The sequence below is a fragment of the Barbus barbus genome, assembly GCF_936440315.1.
Source record: "Barbus barbus genome assembly, chromosome: 26".
NCBI lineage: Eukaryota > Metazoa > Chordata > Actinopteri > Cypriniformes > Cyprinidae > Barbus > Barbus barbus.
Genome location: NC_136754.1, coordinates 13,461,879 through 13,484,253, shown reverse-complemented (window position 1 = coordinate 13,484,253; position 22,375 = coordinate 13,461,879). Strand labels below are relative to the sequence as shown.

At 39.6% G+C, this 22,375-nt stretch overlaps 2 protein-coding genes across 3 annotated transcripts in view; one reads left to right on the top strand and one right to left on the bottom strand.

The window, feature by feature from the left end:
* Nucleotides 1-9,236, top strand: part of LOC306846337 (phosphatidate phosphatase LPIN2-like) — a 19,488-nt gene extending 10,252 nt beyond the window's left edge. Inside the window, exons 7-20 of one of the 2 annotated variants that reach the window (XM_079379648.1) lie at nt 173-512; nt 817-916; nt 1,030-1,217; nt 1,362-1,455; nt 1,547-1,616; nt 1,737-1,829; nt 2,407-2,492; nt 2,878-3,028; nt 4,288-4,436; nt 5,394-5,480; nt 5,593-5,745; nt 6,154-6,268; nt 6,653-6,756; nt 6,946-9,236. In XM_079379648.1, coding sequence (XP_079235774.1) covers nt 173-512; nt 817-916; nt 1,030-1,217; nt 1,362-1,455; nt 1,547-1,616; nt 1,737-1,829; nt 2,407-2,492; nt 2,878-3,028; nt 4,288-4,436; nt 5,394-5,480; nt 5,593-5,745; nt 6,154-6,268; nt 6,653-6,756; nt 6,946-7,093 — 1,878 coding nt within the window. In that variant the 3' untranslated portion in view covers nt 7,094-9,236. The remainder of the gene's footprint in view (nt 1-172; nt 513-816; nt 917-1,029; nt 1,218-1,361; nt 1,456-1,546; nt 1,617-1,736; nt 1,830-2,406; nt 2,493-2,877; nt 3,029-4,287; nt 4,437-5,393; nt 5,481-5,592; nt 5,746-6,153; nt 6,269-6,652; nt 6,757-6,945) is intronic. The other variant, XM_079379647.1, reaches the window with a different exon arrangement.
* LOC306846336 (EMILIN-2-like) lies at nt 9,214-22,375 on the bottom strand. Its single transcript, XM_079379646.1, has 9 exons — nt 21,845-22,375; nt 21,266-21,391; nt 19,024-19,208; nt 17,034-18,938; nt 12,316-12,681; nt 12,173-12,226; nt 12,043-12,093; nt 10,519-10,656; nt 9,214-10,356 (listed from the first exon to the last, which is right to left on the bottom strand). Exons 1-9 carry the CDS (start codon nt 21,979-21,981, stop codon nt 10,028-10,030), a joined length of 3,291 nt encoding a protein of 1,096 aa, XP_079235772.1. The 5' UTR covers nt 21,982-22,375; the 3' UTR covers nt 9,214-10,027.

Below are 22,375 nucleotides of genomic sequence, written 5' to 3'. Positions count from 1 at the left end.
TGCAGTTTGCGCCACAGAATTTTTTATTTTTTTAAACACGTAGATTCTGCCTGGGCCTAGTAATAAGTGAATATAGAATGCAAAATTATTTTCTGTTTTATGCTATGACTTTGAGTTAACAGGTCTGATTAAATTTCAGCTCATCGCCACTCATCAAAAATGTAATTCCCAGGTTTCAAAGAAGGAAAAGGTGGAGCTGCCAAAGACCTTGACCATAACGCCTTCAGAGAACACTCACTTCAGGGTCATCCTGAGCTCAGAGGCCATGCAGACAGATGAAAGAGAACCGGCCTCAGGGACTCCTGGCTGTACCATAGTCAAGCCTGAACCACGCACCCCTGTGACCCCCAAAACTCCCACTGAGTCTGAGTTGGAGACGGTGCCTAGTGGAGTGTTGACCTCCACTCCTTCAAACAGCCTTCCTGCCGCTCAAGCTGCTGCCTCTGCTGCTCATATGGGTGGGGACTTGGCAGATGTTGGCCCCAAGACTGACTCGCCCTCCAAAAAGAAAGGTGGGCCTGTTAAGCACCTCATTCTAGGAAATTCTGTCAGTAGTTGGTTTGATCGGCTTGCCAGTGCCCGTTATCTCTATTTGATAGAGGACGTGTTGGGGGTAGATAAAGTTCAAATAAAATTGTGGTTGACTCATGTTTAACAAGATTATATCAGTGTGTTCTAGAAGTAAAAATCGTTCACCTAAATCAATCTAATTTAGTGCTGTCGAGGTAAAGCACCTCAGTGCGGAGATCTTGTTGTAGAACCTTAGAGCTTGCTATTCTGTTATGATTACTGTTTGCTGACTATAAATTTGTTTAGGCGTTCCAAAAAGGAGTCAGCACCAGGGCCCAGAGGACATCTACCTGGATGACCTGAATGTGCTGGAGCCTGATGTTGCTGCTCGCTACTTTCCTAAGAGGTAGAAAGAGAATCGCTCATCTGACCTAGATTGCTTTTAAGATTAGATTAAGGCACTTGCAAAGCAGTTCATAAGTTTATCAGGTGTCAGGTGACCTTGATGTGTATTCGCAGTGAATCAGACGGTGGCTCTAAGCACTGGATGGATTCTGGGATGCGCTCAGGCTCTCAGTCCCCTCAGTCTGTGGGCAGTGCTGCGGCTGACAGTGGCACTGAGTGCCTGTCTGACTCTGCCAGTGATCTCCCTGACGTCACTCTGTCTCTGTGTGGAGGACTCAGTGAGAACGGAGAGATTTCCAAAGGTATCTGAATATTTCTGGTGTGTGCATTCCTTTATGATGTTGTGAAAAGCAAAATACATTTATGGATTTATGCTTTTATTTGAAGAGATTTACAAATGAGAGTAATACAAGTGATTTTAAAGTTCTCTTTCTGCTTGTTTCTAGAAAAATTTATGGAGCATATCATCACATATCATGAATTTGCAGAAAATCCAGCTATCATAGACAATCCGAATTTAGTTGTTAAACTAGGAAACAGGTGGGCTTGAATTGAAATATAACAAATATATTCTGAATATAGTTGTATAAAGTTGACAAAATGCTCAAAATTATATAATAAATTATTTTAGGTATTACAATTGGACATTGGCTGCCCCTTTGATTCTAAGCTTGCAAGCATTTCAGAAGAATTTACCCAAGGTATTTTGTTCTACCTAATAGGATATTTTTACTTGCTGTTTTTAAGTACTTTAAAGTTTGTTTTGCAGTGCTGTGGTGTATTCTAGTAGGTCAAATAGCTTATGTCAGTGTTCTGTTTAGGCTACAGAGGAAGCTTGGGTGAAAGAGAGGATGCCAAAGAAATCAGGCCGCTGGTGGTTCTGGAGAAAGAGAGCGGACAGCACTATTAAACAGGTAAGACCAGAGAGGTGTGACCTTCAGATTTGTACAACACTCTGCAAAGACAAACTTGTCTGTTTAAACATAAAGGCCTTTATTGAGCTGTAATTAAGGAGTAGGAACAAAACCTTTAAGCGGTTATTGGTCTTTTAATCCCACTGCATTCCAGTACTTGTCTTTAGACTTCTGTGGGCAGATCTGATTACACAAGCATCAACATTCACGTAATTGCCTGAACAAAAGGACGAGGCAAGTCTTTGTTTTAAAGAAGATGAAACATGCTGCCTCTGAAGTTTGTTCTTCTCTCTAGAGCTTCTGCCGTCATTCAGACACCATACATCAGGCTCCTTCTCTGCCCTCATCTGGCGTGTCTGTAATTAGCACCACTCTGCGGTGTGGAATTTTACAGCCTAGAAATAGGCCAGGCAGCTCATCAGACTTTTCAGTAATAGCCTGACAGCATGTGAGGATGATAGGATCATGTAGCCAGTCACAACAACAAAATTAAATGATGACATGTTTACACAAATTTGTGTTTGCAATTTATAGATATGTGTGATCTGATATACTAATGTTCCTTTTTGTTGTGCAGTCAGAAAGCACTGGAAAGCTGGAGATAAAGCAGTCCCAAATGGAGGAAGGCAGCTCCTCTTTGTCAATGGAAAGTCATGCCCGCAAGTGAGTCAGAAGCCCTGACAGACGCAGCATCATTTCCTGCCTGTCACTTTTGGAAGTTGTGGAGATTATAATCAGACTGGTTGTTATTCTTGAATGCAACTAATAAAATCCAACCAAATTTTATAGATGGGAGCATAAAACTAGCTATGTCAGCTGGCTTGGTTGTAAAAAATGAGTGAAAGATAAAAGTATCAGTTTTACCTTTGACCCTTCCTCTGATTGTTGACTACAGTTTTTTCCCCCCTGTTCATGCAGAAGTGAATCGGGACGTTCCAGCCTACTTTCTGTTTTGTCTCATTCTCTGTGGTGCTGTTTTAGTCTAAATTAGGAATCTGGGTGTGGTTGCAAATTTAGTTCACTGATTCCCTGTTTGCTCTGAGCACAGAGTGGACACCAGAGACTCGTCCAGTGATGAGGAGGGGAAGGAGGTGAGCGCGGCCGCATCATCTATGGAGCGCAAGGTCCAGTGTGAGCCCCACAGCCACACATCTACTCACGCCTACCGCAAGTCCCTGCGCCTCTCCTCCGACCAAATTGTGAGTCTACGCTTTTGTTAGGAGACAGAAATATTTAGTTTTGTAAACATACTCCATGCTAAACCACACAGCGATTATTATTTACATAAGCAGCTCCAACACTTGCTCTTGTGGTTTTGACTGAAAGAGCCAGAGCTATGTTGCCTGTAGCGCAACAGCTCTGTAAAAGACAGTTGATTAAAGCTGTCCCTCAAGCTTCCTCCAGGAAATAATGTAAAAGCTATGTGACTCATTCTGAAAGGGTAGTGTCTTGCAGTTGATTTGCACTAGACTGCCCCCTATTGGCAAGTATAGATGCAGTTGCGCAAGAGAAAATCTTCCATTTAAGAAAGCTTATGTCTTTTAAAAAATTCATGAATTTATAAATTAATGAAGATGATGGAGTAGATGAACTGATTGCATTGCATAAATTAAGATTTTAATCGCAATCATTTAATTATCAAAGCTCAGGGTTTTTTATTTATTTATGTTGCAGCATTCAGCAAATGATTACAGATCAATTAGTCAATTAATATTAGTTAACTATACAACTATTAGCCCTTTTTACATAGTAATCCTGGTGAATTAGTGTAAAATTAACAAATTGCTTCTCTGGTAGATGCAAAAAGGCGCTGTTCACACAAACAACAGTGTTCTGTCTTTTTACCAGTCCGATACTATTCACACATCAAAACCATGTCAATCAAGTGATATTACCTTTTAAAATCTGCACCTTTTTCTTTGTCCACTTTAATCCATCTGTCCAATCTGATTTATTTTTTTTATTTTTTTTTACTTCTGAGTTATAGCCACAGAATACAGGTCACACAGAATGTGTTTTTGCTTTTAAAGACGTTAGAGACATAATAGTTACTATAGTACTGCAGACAGTTACTATACTATGCAGTATTAACTGCAGAGCTGTGGTGCTGATGAATAGAAAAGAAGGCAGGGTCTCAGGCATGCAATGGTCAGGCATCTGTCTAGCGCATGTTTACATAGAAAAACTATTAAAAGCAGCGGCAGCTCCGATAGTGCTTCATGATTGGCCCAAACCAGACTTAATATGTCAGAGTGTACATGTTTATACCGGTAATCCTGTTCTTTGCTCACACATAGCATGATACCAGTAATGGTATGTAACAAGTTCACATACCAGAAAATTGCCAGAACTGATTTACTTCTATTTTTGAAAAGGAAAAACATTTTTTGAAGTTTATATAGTACTGTCAGGTAAGATTAATGTTATGTAGCACTGATAATGTGGTATTAACTTACAGGCTAGTCTGAAACTAAAGGAAGGACCCAATGATGTAACCTTCAGTATCACAACGCAGTACCAGGGCACGTGCCGCTGTGAAGGCACCATTTACCTTTGGAACTGGGACGACAAAGTCATCATCTCCGACATCGATGGAACCATCACCAAGTATGTATTTCTCAGGCACACAGCACGTGTTTCCTTTAATGAAAGTCATGTGCTGGGTTGTTTTTGTGCAAAATCCAACTTTGTTCTTCATTTTTATAGTTTACTGTAGTCATGAAAGAGGGGAAAAAGGCTTAGGTGTGCATAAACATTTCCATTAGTTACTGCAGAAGGACTCACTCACTGCCAGGTTTTTTTACTGCTAAAACAGAAAGAGGTTTATAGATCAAGACAGAGCACTCTGAGTATGTGGCAAATAATGAACCACTAATAATGATCTTGCATCGCAGCCCTCTCCACTAACGGTTTCAGTGACGAAGACAATGCACCATTTAACGGACAATGTCTCCCCGAGTTTTACTGGCTATTTGACGGAGTTCACAGTTCTAATATTAGTGCGATACCGTTCCACCGTCTTTGGTTTTTAATTACTGTAAAGCCGGCTGTAATATCAACGTGTCTATGCAAACGAATGCTCTCCGCCTCCAGACTCGTGCCCTCAGTGGCTGGTGGGTGGCAAACATCAAACGGGCAGATTGACTGCCGCTTATTATTTCTCTGACCCGCTTGCCTGACACATCTCTCTGACACTGTGAAGCATGGCGGCTGACTGTGGGGTGCGCCTAGACCAAGGTTGGACTAGGAGGAGGATGTCACCATAATGAGCCAATTTAAATCTTGCTCTCTCATAATGCCACTCAGAAAGAGCCGGAGATAAAACGCTAAAGCGGGGAGAGGATCCTCATTAGTAGATGACAGAGTTTTGCCCAAGCTGAGAAGAAAAAAATCTCTCTCCTTCACAAGTCTATTAGTTCGAAGAATAAAAAGAATGTCAGAAGCTATATTTAGGAACCCAGTTGAATGAGACTTGGACTTCCTTCCAAGTAGAACAAATATGCGCTAGAGGATTTTGTTTTTCTAGTACGTGCCATGCTCACCCGTGTGTTTATGTGCTTTCAGATCAGATGTGTTTGGGCAGATTTTGCCTCAGTTTGGGAAGGACTGGACGCATCAGGGTATTGCTAAACTCTACCACTCTGTGGCTGAGTGAGTTTGCATTCTTAATCTTCAACCTCGTTGAAGACACATTTTCTTCACTAAAAGGACACAAGCGGCCTTTAAACGATGTTTTAATAAAAGGGCATTCATTATTTTCCAGAAATGGATACAAATTCCTGTACTGCTCAGCAAGGGCAATTGGCATGGCAGACATGACGCGAGGATATCTGCAGTGGGTAAATGACAGAGGCATTATCCTGCCCCGTGGACCACTCATGCTCTCTCCCAGTAGCCTCTTCTCTGCATTTCACAGGTATATTATATAAACGTCTTTGTTATTAAAGGGTAGTTCACCCAAAAAATTATTCTGTCACCATTATTCACCCTTATGTTGTTTCAAACCTGTACTTCTTTCTTCTGTATAATACAAAAGAAGATATTTTGAGATGTGTATATATATGTATATATGTTTGTCCATACAATAGAAGTCAGTGGTAACCAAAACTGTTTGGTTACCAACATTCTTCAAAATATCTTCATTACTGCAGAAGCAAGTCAGTCATACAAATTTGGACATGAAGGCGAGTAAATGATGACAGAATTTTTGTTTTGGGATGAACTGTCCCTTTAATAAGTTGAATTAATGAATAAATCCCATTAAAGCAGGACACATATACTTACTCATATTTCACTTATTCAAAATGTTTTCTTTGTCTAAAAGGGAGGTGATTGAGAAGAAGCCAGAAATCTTCAAAATAGAATGCCTTACTGACATTAAGAACCTTTTCCTGCCCAACAAACATCCCTTTTATGCTGCATTTGGAAACCGAACAAATGTGAGTTGGAATGCAGTTAACTTTCTTTTTTTTTTCTTTAAACACACACTGACCTCAGCAGCAGAGTCAAAGTTCAGCACAAAGATTCATGTTTGAGGCTTAGAACTTAGAAGCGCTGTCCCCTCAGGTTACACGCACAGTCTCGGTCTGCATGACCAGCTGCTACGAACCAGCCTGCTGATCGCTTCCAGCTGAATAAATTATATTGTTTGGGTGGAGTAAGACACTGAATGTTTATACAGGCACAAATGCATCCATTTCATCATAAAACCGTTGCTAATGTCAGGAACTAACATAGAATGATGTTTTTGTTTGTGGACTGGGTGGAAAAAACAGCAGAGGTTGTCGACGCTTGAAGCCTGAACTTCTGACTGTTTCTTCTAGGACGTCTTTGCCTACAAGGAGGTTGGAGTGCCACTCTGCAGAATCTTTACGGTTAACCCCAAAGGAGAGCTCATACAGGAGCAAACCAAGGGCAACAAGTCCTCGTAAGTGGGCACATCGATCTGCAGCATTACATAAAAGTATCTCTAAAGTCGACTTCAGCTGTCAAAGATTATGCTGATTCAAAGGTGGAGAGCTGATTCTTGAACTTTGTTCAAAGTCTTCTTGAGAGTTGAAGGACGCCTTTGTGTTTTCGATTAGCTGTCTCACGCTCTTTCTCTGTTTGTGTGTAGGTACAGTAGATTGAGTGAGCTGGTGGATCACGTCTTTCCCTTGCTGAGTAAAGAACAAAGTTCAGCTTTCAGTTTCCCAGAGTTCAGTACATTCTGTTTCTGGCGTCAACCTATCCCTGAGATCTGTGCGGAGGACCTGCTTTTATAGACCATCCCAGAGGGCCATCTATTACACGTTCACGGTCATCTCTGCCATCAGAAGCACTTAGCCGGTACCCTTCCACATCTCACATCTCTGCTTGAAGACAAATAAAGTGGCCGTCCTATCCCACCTAGGAAATACAAGCTGCACAACAGCACCTCAAAGCTGAACCAGTTTGAGAGAAAACACCAAAACACACCCCAGCGTCACATTAATGGGATGTAGGTAGAACTTCCACAAACTGAAACACCTGGTGCTGCTCTGTAACAATATTTCTAATCTATATCATTTTGATTAGCTGCTATGAGTTAGGCTGCTTCAGCTCTGAAGGAATTTATTGCTATTGGGTTAATGTTTACAGTATTAGTTGGACGACCAATGGCCTCTTGGTCAGCGGAATGAATGCACAGCTGTTTGTTTGGGTATGTGTAAGGTTAAAGATGGCATACAGGTATGCTTGTAATCGAAGTAATTATTCCTTACAACCGCTAATTTACATTTTTAGAGCATAGATTATTTATATACAAAGGCATTAGTTAGAATGAACTAATTAACATGCACTGCCTCAAAGATGTGGTGACGGTATGACAGTTTGAATATGCATTGCCAGATGGTGCGAAATGAGCTGAATCTCATAGATACTGGAAAGTATGCACAGAATGAGCCGTGCCACGTGAGGACATAGCAATTTACATTTCAGCAGATTTAGCGTGCACAGCCTCGTACAGTCGACTGGATTTGTATGAAAAGTACACCAAGGAGTTCATAGTAATTGGGCTTTCTTGTTATTTCCCAACTGTTGACATTTTCATCGTCTGGTTGCTGCAAAAAGCCTTACCGATCGCACTTTTTCAGCTGCAGCCAAGAAAGGAAAAATATCAGCTGGTCTGGCACTTAACTCACGACAGAAATGCAATAACGTTCGAAGCTTTTAGCAGCCTTTTGTGCACAATGCGAAGATTTAAGCGCTTCTAGATCCTTTATGTAAACCTCGGCAAGAGTTCTGTATTAAGTTAAGAAGAGTGTAGTGGATATATTGGCTTTCAAAATGAAGGCATGTTATACTTTTAAGTAGGCTAAGGCCTGTGAGAGAGTATCAAATGGTCTTTAACGTTTTGTTAGGCCTTTGCATGCTTAGTTTGAAATATAAATATGACCATTTATGTTTTACACAGGCATTGATGCTTTCTGTTGGATTAGACAGTTTGAAGGGTCTTGACTTTGTAGGTTTTCACTTGAGCAGCAGGAAGCTGATTTTTTTATTATTAGAAAATATTGAAGCTGATGTGCAAGTGAAGGATGAGAACGACTCGACTGAAGTGGACACTATGGTCTTGGCCCCTACCTTTGGGCTTTGTTCAAGTTGCTTTTGAATCTTGTAAGGGTACGTTTTAGAGCACTGTGTGCTGGATGTTAAAAAAGATGTACAGAATTAGAGCACAAATCATTTCTTTAAGTCAAATAATTGTTTGGGGGAAAACTGGGGCATTTCATGGTTCAGCTGACCGTTGTGGTTTAATATGTGTGTGTTGCGCCTCGTGTCTGCAGTTATGATGTTTGGAAGTGAAATCTGTTAATTGTTAACAAAGGAATCCCATTCTTTCTATGAAAGTAATACCTCTTGTGTGGGATGAACACACTCGTCTTGTATGAAACTAACATTAATGGTAAAAAAGTAAAAAAAAAAGAAGCCTCTATTCTTTCTTTTGTTGAAACTGCTGTTGTAAGTGCTGAATGTGTTTTGTCATTCCTCTTTATCTTTGATGCCTTTTGTTTTACTTGCTTTTATTTGTAGTTGTACTGGAGTGGGTTGGTGCATTTCTCGGTTTTGCTTTATAGGATTGCGTCTGACCATCATAAATACCTTTAAATGGATAATTGTACAATAGATTAAAAAAAAGAAACTATGGTTTGGACTGTTTATGAATCTATTAAAAATGTATTTAATACAGCTGTGTGGACTGTGTTGATGTCACAATGAATGTAAATTTAACTGCTTTAATCTTCAGGGTGTATTTAGTGTTTAATATGTCACAAAAACCCAGTTTATGGGGAAAATTAGTTATTGTTTTTACTCATTTTAAACGTATCATTTAAATGTGAAATAATGTAGGCTTACTGCAAAAGACGACAGATCAGTTTTTAATTTACAAGCCCAAATGTGTATTTTACAGTAACTATAATTTTTTTTTATTGTCTCACCCAAAGTGCATCTAAAACAAACTGCGCTAAATCAATTTTACACTGCAGATGTGCATATTTTGATCATCATTTGGGAAAAAAAAGTTTCCAACACTGAAAATAAAGTGCACAAACCCTTACATTATGGTAGTTCATTTATTAATTTTTTTTATAGATAAAAATATTGGCTGTAAGAGAAGTGATATCTGTTGAACCAGTTTTTAAAGATTTAAAAATATGCATTTGTTAATTTAATGTTGCAAAAAATAAACCTTTTACATTTTATAGATATTTTAAGATCACAATTTTAAAAGGAACTATATAGATCGTTGCACATAGACTAATAAAATCAAATGTTATGCTCTTTTTCTTCGTGATTGTGTGAGTGCATTTGTGATTGATATTTCACCACCTCAAACACATTCCACCTTTAAAAATCTAAATAACTCTGTATTTTGTCTGATAAATAAACAAAGCCAAACTATTGTGTAGTCACAACTCTCAAGGTATGGTCACATTTACCATTGTTCTGCAAATTTTCGCAAACCAACTTCAGTGATTTCAATGGGAATCCACACGTTTGGGAATTTTATAGTTTTTCCCATAAAGATTTGGCAATGGATTCAAGCTGGTCACGTCAACCTGCCCCTATTTTTGCAGAAATTTAGCTAATGTGACCACACCTTTCCAAATGAAGCAGCATTGTGAATAGTTAGACTTGCGTTAAAAGTCACGCTAGCACCCCTCTCAGTGACAGGGTTATCTCTTTGCTTGAGGCGAGTAGAGGAATATAGCGCTGAAGGTGGAGAGGATCTCTCTGGATTCAGAGATCGCCAGTTTCCCGGCAGTGCGCACCAAGGCCACAGTGTCACTTTGCCGGAGTGGGAGGATGAGGCTGAAGGATGCAGACCCCCCACACATGCACTGATCTCGGGTCTGCCGTGGATGGCCACTCCAGTAACCCGCTGTGTCCAACTTCTGCACGCTGCGATTGGACACTGAGAGCACGGCTTCTGTGTGCTCACCCCGTGGAGCTGTTAGAACAGCGCTCACCAGATAACGGCCGTCAGCGGGCACTGTGAAGATCCCTACAGAGAGGGAGGAGCAACATCAGCGGCCAAATAGGATGAAGGGTATACACTGAAAACCCATATGGGAACCTCTGTTATTAAATCTGCTTCTTGAAGTAAAACAGCTAATCTAAACATGTTTATCTCACAGACGGGGTTTATTAAATAGTTTCAGTTTACCTGTTTGAGGGTTATAGTGTCCTCCATCATTGACGAGCACCCTATCAAAGCGAATGATACCGAAGTCCCCTGAGAACATCTGCCGTGTGAGGCCAGCCGAGAAAGAAAATGGATCTGTCAAGGAGTTCAGCTGTGACACTATTGTGAAGAAGAGACATGCATCAACATTCAGATGCTTGAATAGTATGTTTTGATCATTACACACAGAGTCCAAAATTAACTTTGCCACACCTGCCAGGGGTTGAGTGAATTGAGAAACTTTACTTGGCCATGAAACTAATTTGCAGTATTTTTATTAAAGGATTTTTTCCAAACAGCACAACAAAAAAGCATAATTTTCCTAAGTAGTATTTTTATCTTAACTACTTATGTCAAGTGTTATTTTAGCATTATTTATATAGAACCATTTATTTATTTTTTAAATTAGCTTTTATTTTTATATTATCATTTTAATTTTAGTTAGGGTTTGGCAATATTTTTCTAAATATGTAGCTTTATTTTATTTCAGTTTATTTTTAGTCATTTTAGTACTTCAACTTCAACTTATTTTACTTCAGTTGGTGCAAGTAACGTAAGTTCTGTATGTTTTTCATATAATATATGTCTATTACATTGCTTATATTGATAGATATTGCTATAGTTTTGCCTTTGACATGTTTCTATTACTTACCTAACTGACAAATTCATTTTGTTTAAGCAGAAATCAGATACAATAAATTCAAGTTTAATTTTAATGATTAAAATAGACAAAAATACTGGTTAAGAAAAAGATTTTTGGCAGTGATCAGCATGATGTCTCTAACAGCTCCTTTCTCAAGAACATGACGACAATGTGATTATTGTTTCTCATACTTTCATTGTGTAGTTTTATTGACGGTATATATATTATATGATTCATGCTCATCCCTTTCATCAGTGAAGGTCAGGCTATCATTTTTACAGTTCCAGTTTCCCGTGTGTTATGTTAGTGAAGTGAAGTGAAGTGACATTCAGCCAAGTATGGTGACCCATACTCGGAATTCGTGCTCTGCATTTAACCCATCCAACGTGCACACACACAGCAGTGAACACACACACACCGTGAACATACACCCGGAGCAGTGGGCAGCCATTTTATGCTGCAGCGCCCGGGGAGCAGTTGGGGGTTCGGTGCCTTGCTCAAGGGCACCTCAGTCGTGGTATTAAGGGTGGAGAGAGCGCTGGACATTCACTCCCCCCACCTACAATTCCTGCCGGCCGGAGACTCGAACCCACAACCTTCGGATTACAAGTCCGACTCGCTAACCATTAGGCCACGACTTCCCCTCAACAGTTACAGTTCCTAATAAAGTTAGCAAACACTGTCAAGGAACTTTCCAAAGCCCATTTTTACTTCCAATTTGCACTTGGCAAGTGTTCATTTTGGACACACAAGTGAAATAATTGTGAACAGTTGGAATATTTGAACATTTTTGGCCTCTGAATTGTACAATATAATTTCAAACAGTTTTAACTACTTTATTACTGTACATTATAACTTTTTACCTGGAGTTGCAACGGGTCTTTGATATGCAGGCTTCCATGGGACATGGGCAGCTGTAACAAGAATTAATAGTCATACTTCTGTAAATTATAACAATTTTACAAAGAATATGTTAAAAATAAAGAAAAAAACCTTCTGGCTGAGACTGTTTGGTATTATATGAGACTGGATTGACTGGAGGATAACCTATGCAAAAGCAAAAAACAATCAAATGCTTTTTTGACACTTTAAGCACGAGCTTCCAAAATATTTTTATTATTAATTCTACTTCATACCTGGAGCACCTGCAAATCCTTTCAAAGGTGTTTTTGAGTCCTCTGAGCTTTGATCTCGTCTGACCGTTACCCTGCGCACATGCCCAGGTGGGCCGGCTTGCCCTGTGACCACCACTGGCTGGTGTACGGCAGGTTGTTGGGGTGGTACAGGGTAGATGGGATGCCTGGGGCTGCCTGGTGGCTGAGGGAAGTAGGGCTTGTGTGGGATGTGTGGCTGGTGCACATGATGGCGGCTGGTGGGGTCTGGCACTGTTCTGTGTGGTATGATCAAAGGTATGTGGATGTGAGGAACATAAGGTCTCAAGGGTTGTGTAGGAGCTTGAGTGTCAGGGCCAGACACAGGTCTCTCTTGCCGAACAGGCAGTCCTGCGAAAAAGAAAGAGGGATTTAGGATGAAAGACCCAAAAGGACAAAAAATATACTATTCAAAACACAGTGTTCCGAAGTTTAGGCTTGGTAACTTTTTTTTTTCATGTTTCTAAAGGACGTCTCTAATGCTCACAAAGGCTGCATTTATTTGACCAAATACTTAACGTGCTTTTAAAAAGGTTTTTCATTTTCTTTATTGTGGATTTTCTTACACACTGATAAATTGACAAATATTAGTATACAGCACATATTCTGGATGACAATTATGGTTGCTACAATTTGATCAAAGTATTGTTTACATGAGGTAAAGTTTGTTATTTGCAGTATAACATAGTAAATGTTGAAAACAACTGTGCTGCTTAAATATTTTGTGGAAACCATTTTTTATATATATTTTATGAATATAAAGTTTCAAAGAGCAGCATTTATTTACAATACAAATATTTTGTAAAATTATAAATGACTGTCTTGACTGTCAATTTTGATCAATTTAATACAACCTTGCTTTATTAATAATTTCTTTAAAAAAATAAATAAATCTTGTACACATTTTAATGATAGTGTAAGAATGCCCACAATAAAGAAAACAAAAAACTTTTTAAAAATAACTAAAACACGTGTCAAGTTCTTAGAAATAATGCTGCATCATATTCTTATTGGTTTCAAATGGATTTGCTAAATTCTTCAAGAAATTAATTAATTTAATGGCTCGTTTGGTAGCACAAAATAACACTCTTACACTAGAAAATGCACACTTTTTATTTCTAAGTAATAATAATGTTTTACAGTTTTTGTATTTTAATTATTAAAGGTAAGTGTGTGTTTATTTTCAATGAGGTTTTTTTCCATTAAGGGCAAATGTGTGAAACTAACATTATTTTATACCCATCCAAAAATATCAAAATAAATTCTCATCGAGTAATTTCAGACGTGCTCATCATAAGGGGTGTAATTTCAATATGAGAATATTTTGTAAATGTGATTTTGAATAAATGAATAGATGAAAGCAATAGATCACCCAAAAAAATAAATAAAACACCACAGAGAGCTTTAATGTTGAATTCAAGGTGCACAGTGCCCGCTGACACCTTATTTACAAAGCCTTTCGGGTCTTTACACGTGGCTGTCAGCTCAGAGTCTAATGAGGGAGTAAATATTTTTTTCAACTCACATTTGCAGCCCTAAAGATCTCACATATCTCACACTCTTTTCCAAAACCTTGTATTTTCTCTTTTTAATCCCTTTTTGCTGTCAGTGGGTTACAAGCTTTTCTACAGCGATGCGAGAAAACAACTTTCCTGTCCTACCAGATGCTGCTGTCTAAATTGAGAAGTGTAATGCGTCATTCCTGACATTAGGGTCTATTTGGATTCTGAATTTGATTGGCTGTTGTAGGATGTGATTTAAAAGAGTGGCTGAGCTCGAGTCCCATGGGTTCACTTCTTAGCTAATCAACTCATACTGGCAAAATGGACATGGCTAAAATAATGCGTCAGTACCGTTTGTCTGTTCAAATATCCGATTTCACACAAACATATTCCCTCCCACATACATTACATCTCCCAGGGGATAATAGGCATCTATCTGTGTGTTTCCCACAAGTCTGTTTGGCATTCTGAGCAAATAACAGACTTGTTACACACGTAATGCCTAACGGCAGCAACACAAACACATGTTTCAGAGTAAATCACGGACATGCTGATTTGAAATACTGGATGTAGAGACTCAGGACTGTGGGTTTAATGAGTCAGTCTGTGATGTCGAGAATCACTCCTTATTTTAAAACATATTTAGCTGATGAATGGAAGACTGCTTCTTCTGAATAGTCTTTTTGTTGACAGTTTTAGGATTGGAAGGCAAAAAGCTCCATGGGGTGTGGTGACTTTGTGCATGGAAACATGAACACAAACACACACCAAGTGAAACAACTAAAGTTGGACCCTGCTGTAATGACAAGACCTGATCCACATGGGTTCCTGGACCCAGAGAGAGAAACTTTGACTTGAAACCACCTGGGAATACCTTCAACCCTGTTGAAAAAAAATCAGCATATGCTGGTTAGGTTTGTTTTGAAGCATGGCAGCTGGATTAAGGTGGTCCTGAGCTGGGTAAAAGCTGGTTATAAGATGGTTTAAGCTGATCATGTGCTGGTCCTAAGCAACTAGCTCCTGCTCAGCTCAAACCAGCTGCCATGCTTCAAAGCATACCTATCCAGCATATGGTTTTTTCAACCTGGAAGTCTGGCACTTAAAAGTCTGTTTATCGTCACACAATGTTACATAATATAAAACAAGAGTAGAAATGCATTTGGTGAGAGCAGGGAAGAGCTTCCTTGACATCCTGTGACCCAGAGATATCAATCAGCAGGAAGAGAGAGAAAAGAGAGAGGACACGGCTGATAAGAGTGTGGAGAGGAAAGGGACACCATTCAAAGTTAGAATGCATCAGTAGAATGCTAAACAACAACGTCATTGTCTTGCAAATGTTTCCACAGAACATGAAAACGGATCAAGATGAATTCAAGAACTGAAATTAAGCCATTGTCTCCAAAGCAAACAGTGAGGAGTAATAATGAGTTGACAGTGTTTCCTATGCGGCCCTCAAACATTCCCAGGCTTAACTGATGCTTTGAACCATGTAAAAAAAACTAATGAAAAATCAATGAAGAGCCATTAGAGTAAATTACCAGAAAAACCGAGCTTGGTCGCTTTGTCACAGAGATGCAGCTGGATGGGTCGTTCCAGAATTGTGCAATGTGCCTCTGCCATGATCAGCGGCCAAAGAGTTTGAGTAATGCTGAAGCTATTCAGGGATAAGGTCTATTGTGTTTCTTACTTGAAAGTTTTAACTGTATCATGTCCCACAAGTAGGGATAGGAATCAAGAATAAATCTATGGTTTCCTTTTAACGATTCCAGTTCCTTAATCGATTATTTTAGTACTTGAATGCAGTATATGCAATAATTGTCCTTAATGTTTACAATACATTAAACCACAACACTAATCAAACTAAATCTGAGGTAACATTATTTTTTAAAACTCGTTATGTACATCTTTAATTACACATGGTCATATCGACAACCAGACAGTAACTAGTAACTGAACCGGCTCATAAGAATCATTAGTTCAGGAATCAGACTATGCATGTTGAGCTGTATGCTTTTCATTCACTAAAAAGAACCGAGTGAAAAGAGTCATTCGTAGGGAGTAGGACAACACATTGCGCTGTAAGCTTTTGATTCACTAAAAAAATATATAAACTGGCTTATTTCGCACTGGACGTAGGCCTATATTCCAAAACGTTGTTAGCGCTGCTGAATAATTAGTGCTGGAAGTTTTTTTTTTTCATTATTTGAGGTTAAATCACACATTTATTGTGCATTGTCACTGCATAAATGTGACTTACATTTAAATATATCGATCTTTAGCAATGGCCACTTTGGCACTGTTACTGTTTAGCCACAGTTCAGAAGAGAAGAGACGGACCTCCACCCTTATCAGGAATGATGACATCACCCTTTAACGGGAGTTTAAGAGAATGTGCATTCTCTAGTGACATCACAGTCGTCTCATAGCTGAACATCTGCAGAGGGGTGTGGGAATTCATCACCTCCTGAGGCCCTCAAGTTGACTTTGGAGCTTAATGAGTACCAGACCTGCCTGCAACTGAACTCGCTCACCAGTTCTAAATGTTATAGGTGGAGAAAGCTAGGCATAACAAAAAGATAGACCACACAACTCTTCCACTCATAAACCACTGAACACTAAAGACAGTATATGTACCGAGATATTTTTTTAGACATATGTTCAAATGTACTGGTAAGGACCAAAGTAAAGTCAATTACACATTTTAGCATTAAGTTAATGAATAGGAAATCACTCATGCTATCAAGAGACATGTGATGTTGTTAACAAAATAAAAAAGATGCCTGATTAGGTTGCTTATGGATTTATGAACATAAAAAGAAAAGGGATCCATTCCAAAGTGCCTAACTGTTGTTTTGACATATTACAGGCACATACAAAAGGCACAGGAAACCTTTTCTGGCCCCCTGCCTCTCAACGGCTTGGGGGAATACAGGTTATTGTATTATTGGTTCAGTATGGTGAAAGGATACACTGCAAAACATAGCATACAGCATACCCCAAACTGTTAGGTTACTAAAAATACCATTTGATAGCAAATCCCAAAATATGTAAATGTGAATAAAAATGGGGGGTTACAAATTGGAAGGCAAATACAAAGACTGACTTTCAGGTACTTCGATTTCCATTTTCCAACACTACCTGACTAAAACATAAAACATTTCTGTGGCTCCTTCATTTTGCCATTAAAATCTGAAAGCTTACCTTGGTCTCTACTTGCATGGTCCTTATGGATCTGCTTAGCCATTCCTGCTAGCTGACTCTGAAAATTCAGAAGGGAGTTTTGAAGAGCTGTGATCGCTCCTGAATGACTGCCCAGAGAGCTGTTCATCTGTGCCACCTTACTCTCCAATTCCCCTGAAAGGCCCTGGATATTGTTCCTGTCACCATCAAGGCTTCCACAGATCTTCTCCAGAACAGTCACCCTGCTGTCCACTGCAGAGACACCCTCAGCTACTCCAGCTGTGTTGAACTTACACACACTCAATTCTGTGGTCACTCGAGCGGTCAGTGCATCCACTTGGTCTTTTAGTTCCTTGAACTGGTTGTGGCTTGATTTACCTGTTTCTGCCCAAAGAGGGGAACTGCTTACCTGCTGACAACATGAGGAGTTCAATGTGTGAATGTCTTGGGTAAATTTGCTAACTGTGTCTCCCAGTCCCGTTATAGCTCCAGTCAAGCCATTTACGTTGTCAGTCAAAGCATTAATTCTTTTCCGGGTGTCCTGTATATGTGCATTAATAAACTGTTTTTCAGGTGACATTTTTACAGTATCCTCTAATGCATGAAGCCTTGCTATGTTGTTCACAAAATCAGAACGTAAGACATCCACATCATTTCTACAAAGTCTTACGTCCTTTACAAGACTGTCCAGGCCTTCTGGCTTTTGGGAATCAGTGGGTAGGTTGGTTTTGCAGTCGGTTGAGCATATCTGCCCAATTGCATTAAACTTGTCCTCCAACCCCTTTATAAGGTACCTGTTAGCATTGACTTGAATTTGCAGTGCATCGACAGAATCGCTAGACATTCCTGTGAAGGAGTTGTTGTTCATTTCAATCAACATGGAAGTGAACTGATCCTGCACAGCATTGAGTTTCTGGTCCAGGAGTTGACGTAGCATAGCTACTTCATCCTTAATTTCCTTGGTAAGTTTTTCATCCACATAGAAGCAATACGTCTCCGCATTCCTCTCAGTGACGTTCATCCTATCCTCCAGATCCTCTAATTTTGAACCAAGTACATCTTCTATCTTCAGTGAGGACAAATGCTCTAGCTCATTGTCCACTCTGGCATTAAGGACACGATGGGCCTCTGCCACTCGAATAAGTTCCCTCTTCAGGTCATCGTAGTCACCATCATGTTTTCCAATGGTTGTTTGTTGGTTTGTGCGCGCTACACCATCTGACATTGACAAATCCAACCGGAGCTCACGGATCTCCTTTCTAAGCTCAGCTTCCTTGTTGTGCACTAGATCAGTAAGCCTCACATAGATGCTGTCCTTTCCGTCTTCACATGTTTTTTGAAGAGAATGAATCTTTTCATCACATGCGTTTTTCAGCTTGGCCATCTCTTCTTCCATGTTTACAACAAGCTCCTTCTTGAGCTTCTCGAATTTCCCATCAATATAAGTCTGAAGGATGTCTATATCTGGAGCAGTAGCACCCGTGACTGGTAGGCCTTGAGAGGAACTATCCATAAGTATTCGTATCTGCCCGTCATGCCCTGTCACTGTTCCCCGCAGTTCCTCAAGAGCTTCGTCTTTGCTTTTGAGAGCATCTGTCATATCGTTGAGCCTGGCCAACAGTGTCTCCATTTCTCTTTCTCCATGGGTGTGGCCTCTCATTGCCTGGTGCCCATCCAGATGTACCACACTCTCTTCCGTGCCTCCTGTTCTTGCACTGTTAGGTGAAGTCCTGTCATTGAGGAGGGTAATGAGCATCTTGCTGGTGTCCTCCTGTAAGTTTGTCCTCAGGTTCTCAGCCATACCTGTCATAGCTGCTTGAAGATCCAGAACTGTCTGTGAAAGGCGCTGCACTTCTTCATCCAATATGTGGGTTTTGTCAGCTGTTCGTCTGATTTCATATTGTCCCGTTTCTCGTCGTTCCGGCCCTGTGGTAACAAAATACAAATAAAAAATGTAATTACAAAAAAAAAAAATACTCCTCGATGTCTGGAACATATCCTGATGACATACTTTGTGCAGGTTGAGTTTGTCCATGCTGTGGCTGTGGGTACGATTGTGGATATGCTGTCTGTCTATTTGGAGAGCCTTTCAGTTCTCTGCAGTCTGGGCCCTGGTGTCCTGGACAGCACCGCCATTCTAGCTCAGTCACAGTCTTGTATGCTATCTTGTAAGTCGGACGAAACCGAGTACGGTATCTAAAAAAACATGATTAAGATGGCCTTTTACGTGAAAAAAACAAACAAAAAAAACAATGAAACAACTTGACTCCACAATCTTGTTTTGCTCGCACCATCCTTTATAATGCTTAGGCCACTTATTGCTGTTACTTTGAACTGTGAGTAATGGACCATGAAGCCTAGCCCCTATTTTGGGATGAAAGCAAAGGTAAAGGCAAGCATTAACTTGCGCAGGCTGAGAGGGATTAATAAGAAGAGTCTTCTGGCCTAGTCTGTTCAGCTTCACTTAATGATGTTGATCTTGTTACTTCTGATGGATAATGCTGCAATTAGAAGTGCAATCATTCTAGTTCTTATGCCACAACAAGTTGAGCCAAACAATTAATATCACAATTGCTTTAGAACTCTTGGTGAAATGCTTCAAGAACAAAAGTGAGTATTTGGACAAAGCCAAATATGGCAGCCTTAAATTCCTCATATGACTTTACAAAAAGAATGAAATCATACATACAACATTCATCAATGAAGTATAATCTATATTAAACTGGCTACTCAAAAGCTTTGAGTGTATGTACAGTGTTTGTACATTTGTGTTACAATGCCATTATAATGATCTCATCTTGATGCTTAATTTAATGTAGGCTATATATTGAAATTCCTCCGTCTCCACATATTAAATTAATCAAGCACTAGTCTAACTCAATGGCCTTTTAAAGCAAACAACGGCTTACATAAATTCTTGTGGCAGTTGTGCAGTAAGGAACTTCAGTTTGTCAAATAGTGTGAGCAATATTTTACATAAAACATCACAATTCTGTCATAACAATCCAGAATAGGACTTTCAATGGACTAAGCAAATATCTTCAGTGATCCGTTTAATCTAACTGTTTACTACATTAATAAGCAAAACTGACCCACAGTCAGTGACATCTGAAGCAAAAAGTTAGCTAGCCAACTAAAGTAAACTTGAAAGTAAACTAAAGTAAAGCTTGAGTACATCTTGCACCAAACTCTTGACACTGCCACAGAATCAGCACAATCTTTAAAAGTTAAAGCACTAAATCAATAAAAAAAAACAACAGTTCCAATTAAAGTGCTGAATTGAACACTGATATATTTTACTGTACAACTTTGCTTGAGTTTGAGTCATTCCAGATCAGTGTATGTGAGTGTTAAGGAGGAGCAGAGCACGTGCTTTCTGGAAAATCCAGAGTGATTAGCCTACAGAACTCTATGACCAGGGCAGGTAACCCTCTCTCAATCCGTTCCAATCACACACTGTTCCAGAACGCTTTTCAGCATTCATTATTTTAACAAATTGGCCAGTGAATATTAACATCTTGTTTATAGATCTTGTTTATGTTGTAAAAGTAAAATCACATTAGTGTGTCTATTAACACTCTATGGCTTGTCCCTCTTGAGACAAAACAAAGGCATTGTTATATTTTAAGATCAATCAGTACACGTTTCTTTCAGTTGAAACAGCTAAGACTTAGGCTACATTTTAGTCTGGGACTAGGCAAAAACATTGTGTAAATAGCACAAATAAATACATAGAACAAACATATATTAAACTATTTCAAACAGGGCCCACAAGTACAACCTGCACTGGGGCCCCGCAAACCCCAGCTATGGCCCTGGGAGCAGTGAAAGATCAGTTAACTGTCCCAAGTATGTTGACTTTCTCAGGCCAACATAACTAAATGTAGCTCTTAACTGGCTGAGTTAGATGATTAACACAGTAGAAAATCAGTCCAGTCTCCCCAGCTGTAAATGTCATTGGCTGTCTTGTGTTGCTTATGACATGTTGATATCACATAAGCAGTGTTTCAGAATGCTGTCAGTTACATGTAGATGCATACTGTACACAGTAGTGAGTGGTGCTTATGGGGTGTCGCTTTGGGAAATAACTCACAGTATGCTCACTACAAAAAACTAGACTACACCACTGGTGTTAACTGGTGAAGTAAACACGAATCATGTATTTGGTGTAGTGTCTTCGAGCCCATAAGGAGCATGAGAAGTACCGAACATCAGTACTTCCACACGCCCCTCCCGGTCTCTTGAGTACTTACATCATTTGTGGCTCACAGTCAGGCTGATGCTCGGGACAGCGCGCGGCTTCAGGTTCAACGTGACTTTCCACGCTGCCTTGAACTGCGCAGCTTACGTTCTTTTGGACTATAAAAGCGCACCAGTTTCTGTATAATACACAGATTCAAAATAATAATAAGAATTCGAGTGTTTTTTGTTTTATTACTGAAAAGCAAAAACCTAACATATATCGAGCATTTTTATATAGGCCAAGCTATTTTAATCACTCACAGCAAACTCTGAATGTGACAAAATTGAAAAGTGAAAATGATTAAAGTGAAATTAAAGTGAAAATTATGTTCTTTTAAAATAAAAGCAAATGTTTTTACCACCCTGAAAAGAGCCATTGAAATGTTAAACACCACGGAGGAATGTTCAATAAATCGATTGACCTCTTGTTACTTTAACGATTTACCACAATCAGAGAACCAAACAAAAGCAACAAAAGCAAATATCACCCCAGGAGTTTGCTGTGAGTTAAATAATTTGTCTATTTTGAGATACAGAGAACATCATACAAGAAGTCTACGCTGTAAACATATCACTTCTGGAGAACTTACTTATTTCTGTGCCTGTGAACGGCTCCTGAATATGCGCTGCCCTGAAACAGACTTGACGGATATCCATGAGCGAGAGAAACGCTTATGATAAATAAAACCGATAACTGTACTCCAGGGAAAGGTGGCTGGTAATTCATTGTCTAAAGACAAAGCAGACAAAAGCCTGCACAGAATCGGTGTGAGAAGAGTCGAGCAGTGTTTCAGCCTCTGGAGGCCAGAGAATAAAGAGTGCGCGTACAACTTACTGCTAAGTTTGACAAAGTTCGAGGAAGTCCGAAAAATCGAAGGTGGGCTCTAGTCTGTAGGGGTTCAATTCGCCGCCTATCCGAAAGAAGGGGGTAGATGGGGGTAGGGGAAATCATAAAAAAAAAAGAAAAACAAAAACAATAGCGCCCCTTCACACCCCACCAAGCGTAAATGAACACAGTTTCCGAGCTCAACTGAAAACATCTGACTTAATCTCTGTCACAGGAAAATATTAGCCTACTTGGGGATCACGTAACGTAAAGCACTTCAAAAAACACCCCGAAT

Excerpts from the sequence above, each read along its gene's own strand:
- LOC306846336 (XM_079379646.1), bottom strand. The coding sequence starts at position 21,981 with ATGAATTACCAGCCACCTTTCCCTGGAGTACAGTTATCGGTTTTATTT. Across the intron at positions 12,682-17,033 it reads CCATGCAAGTAGAGACCAAG|GACTGCCTGTTCGGCAAGAG; the intron begins GTAAGCTTTCAG and ends TCTTTTTCGCAG. Across the intron at positions 10,657-12,042 it reads AAGACCCGTTGCAACTCCAG|TGTCACAGCTGAACTCCTTG; the intron begins GTAAAAAGTTAT and ends TCTTCACAATAG.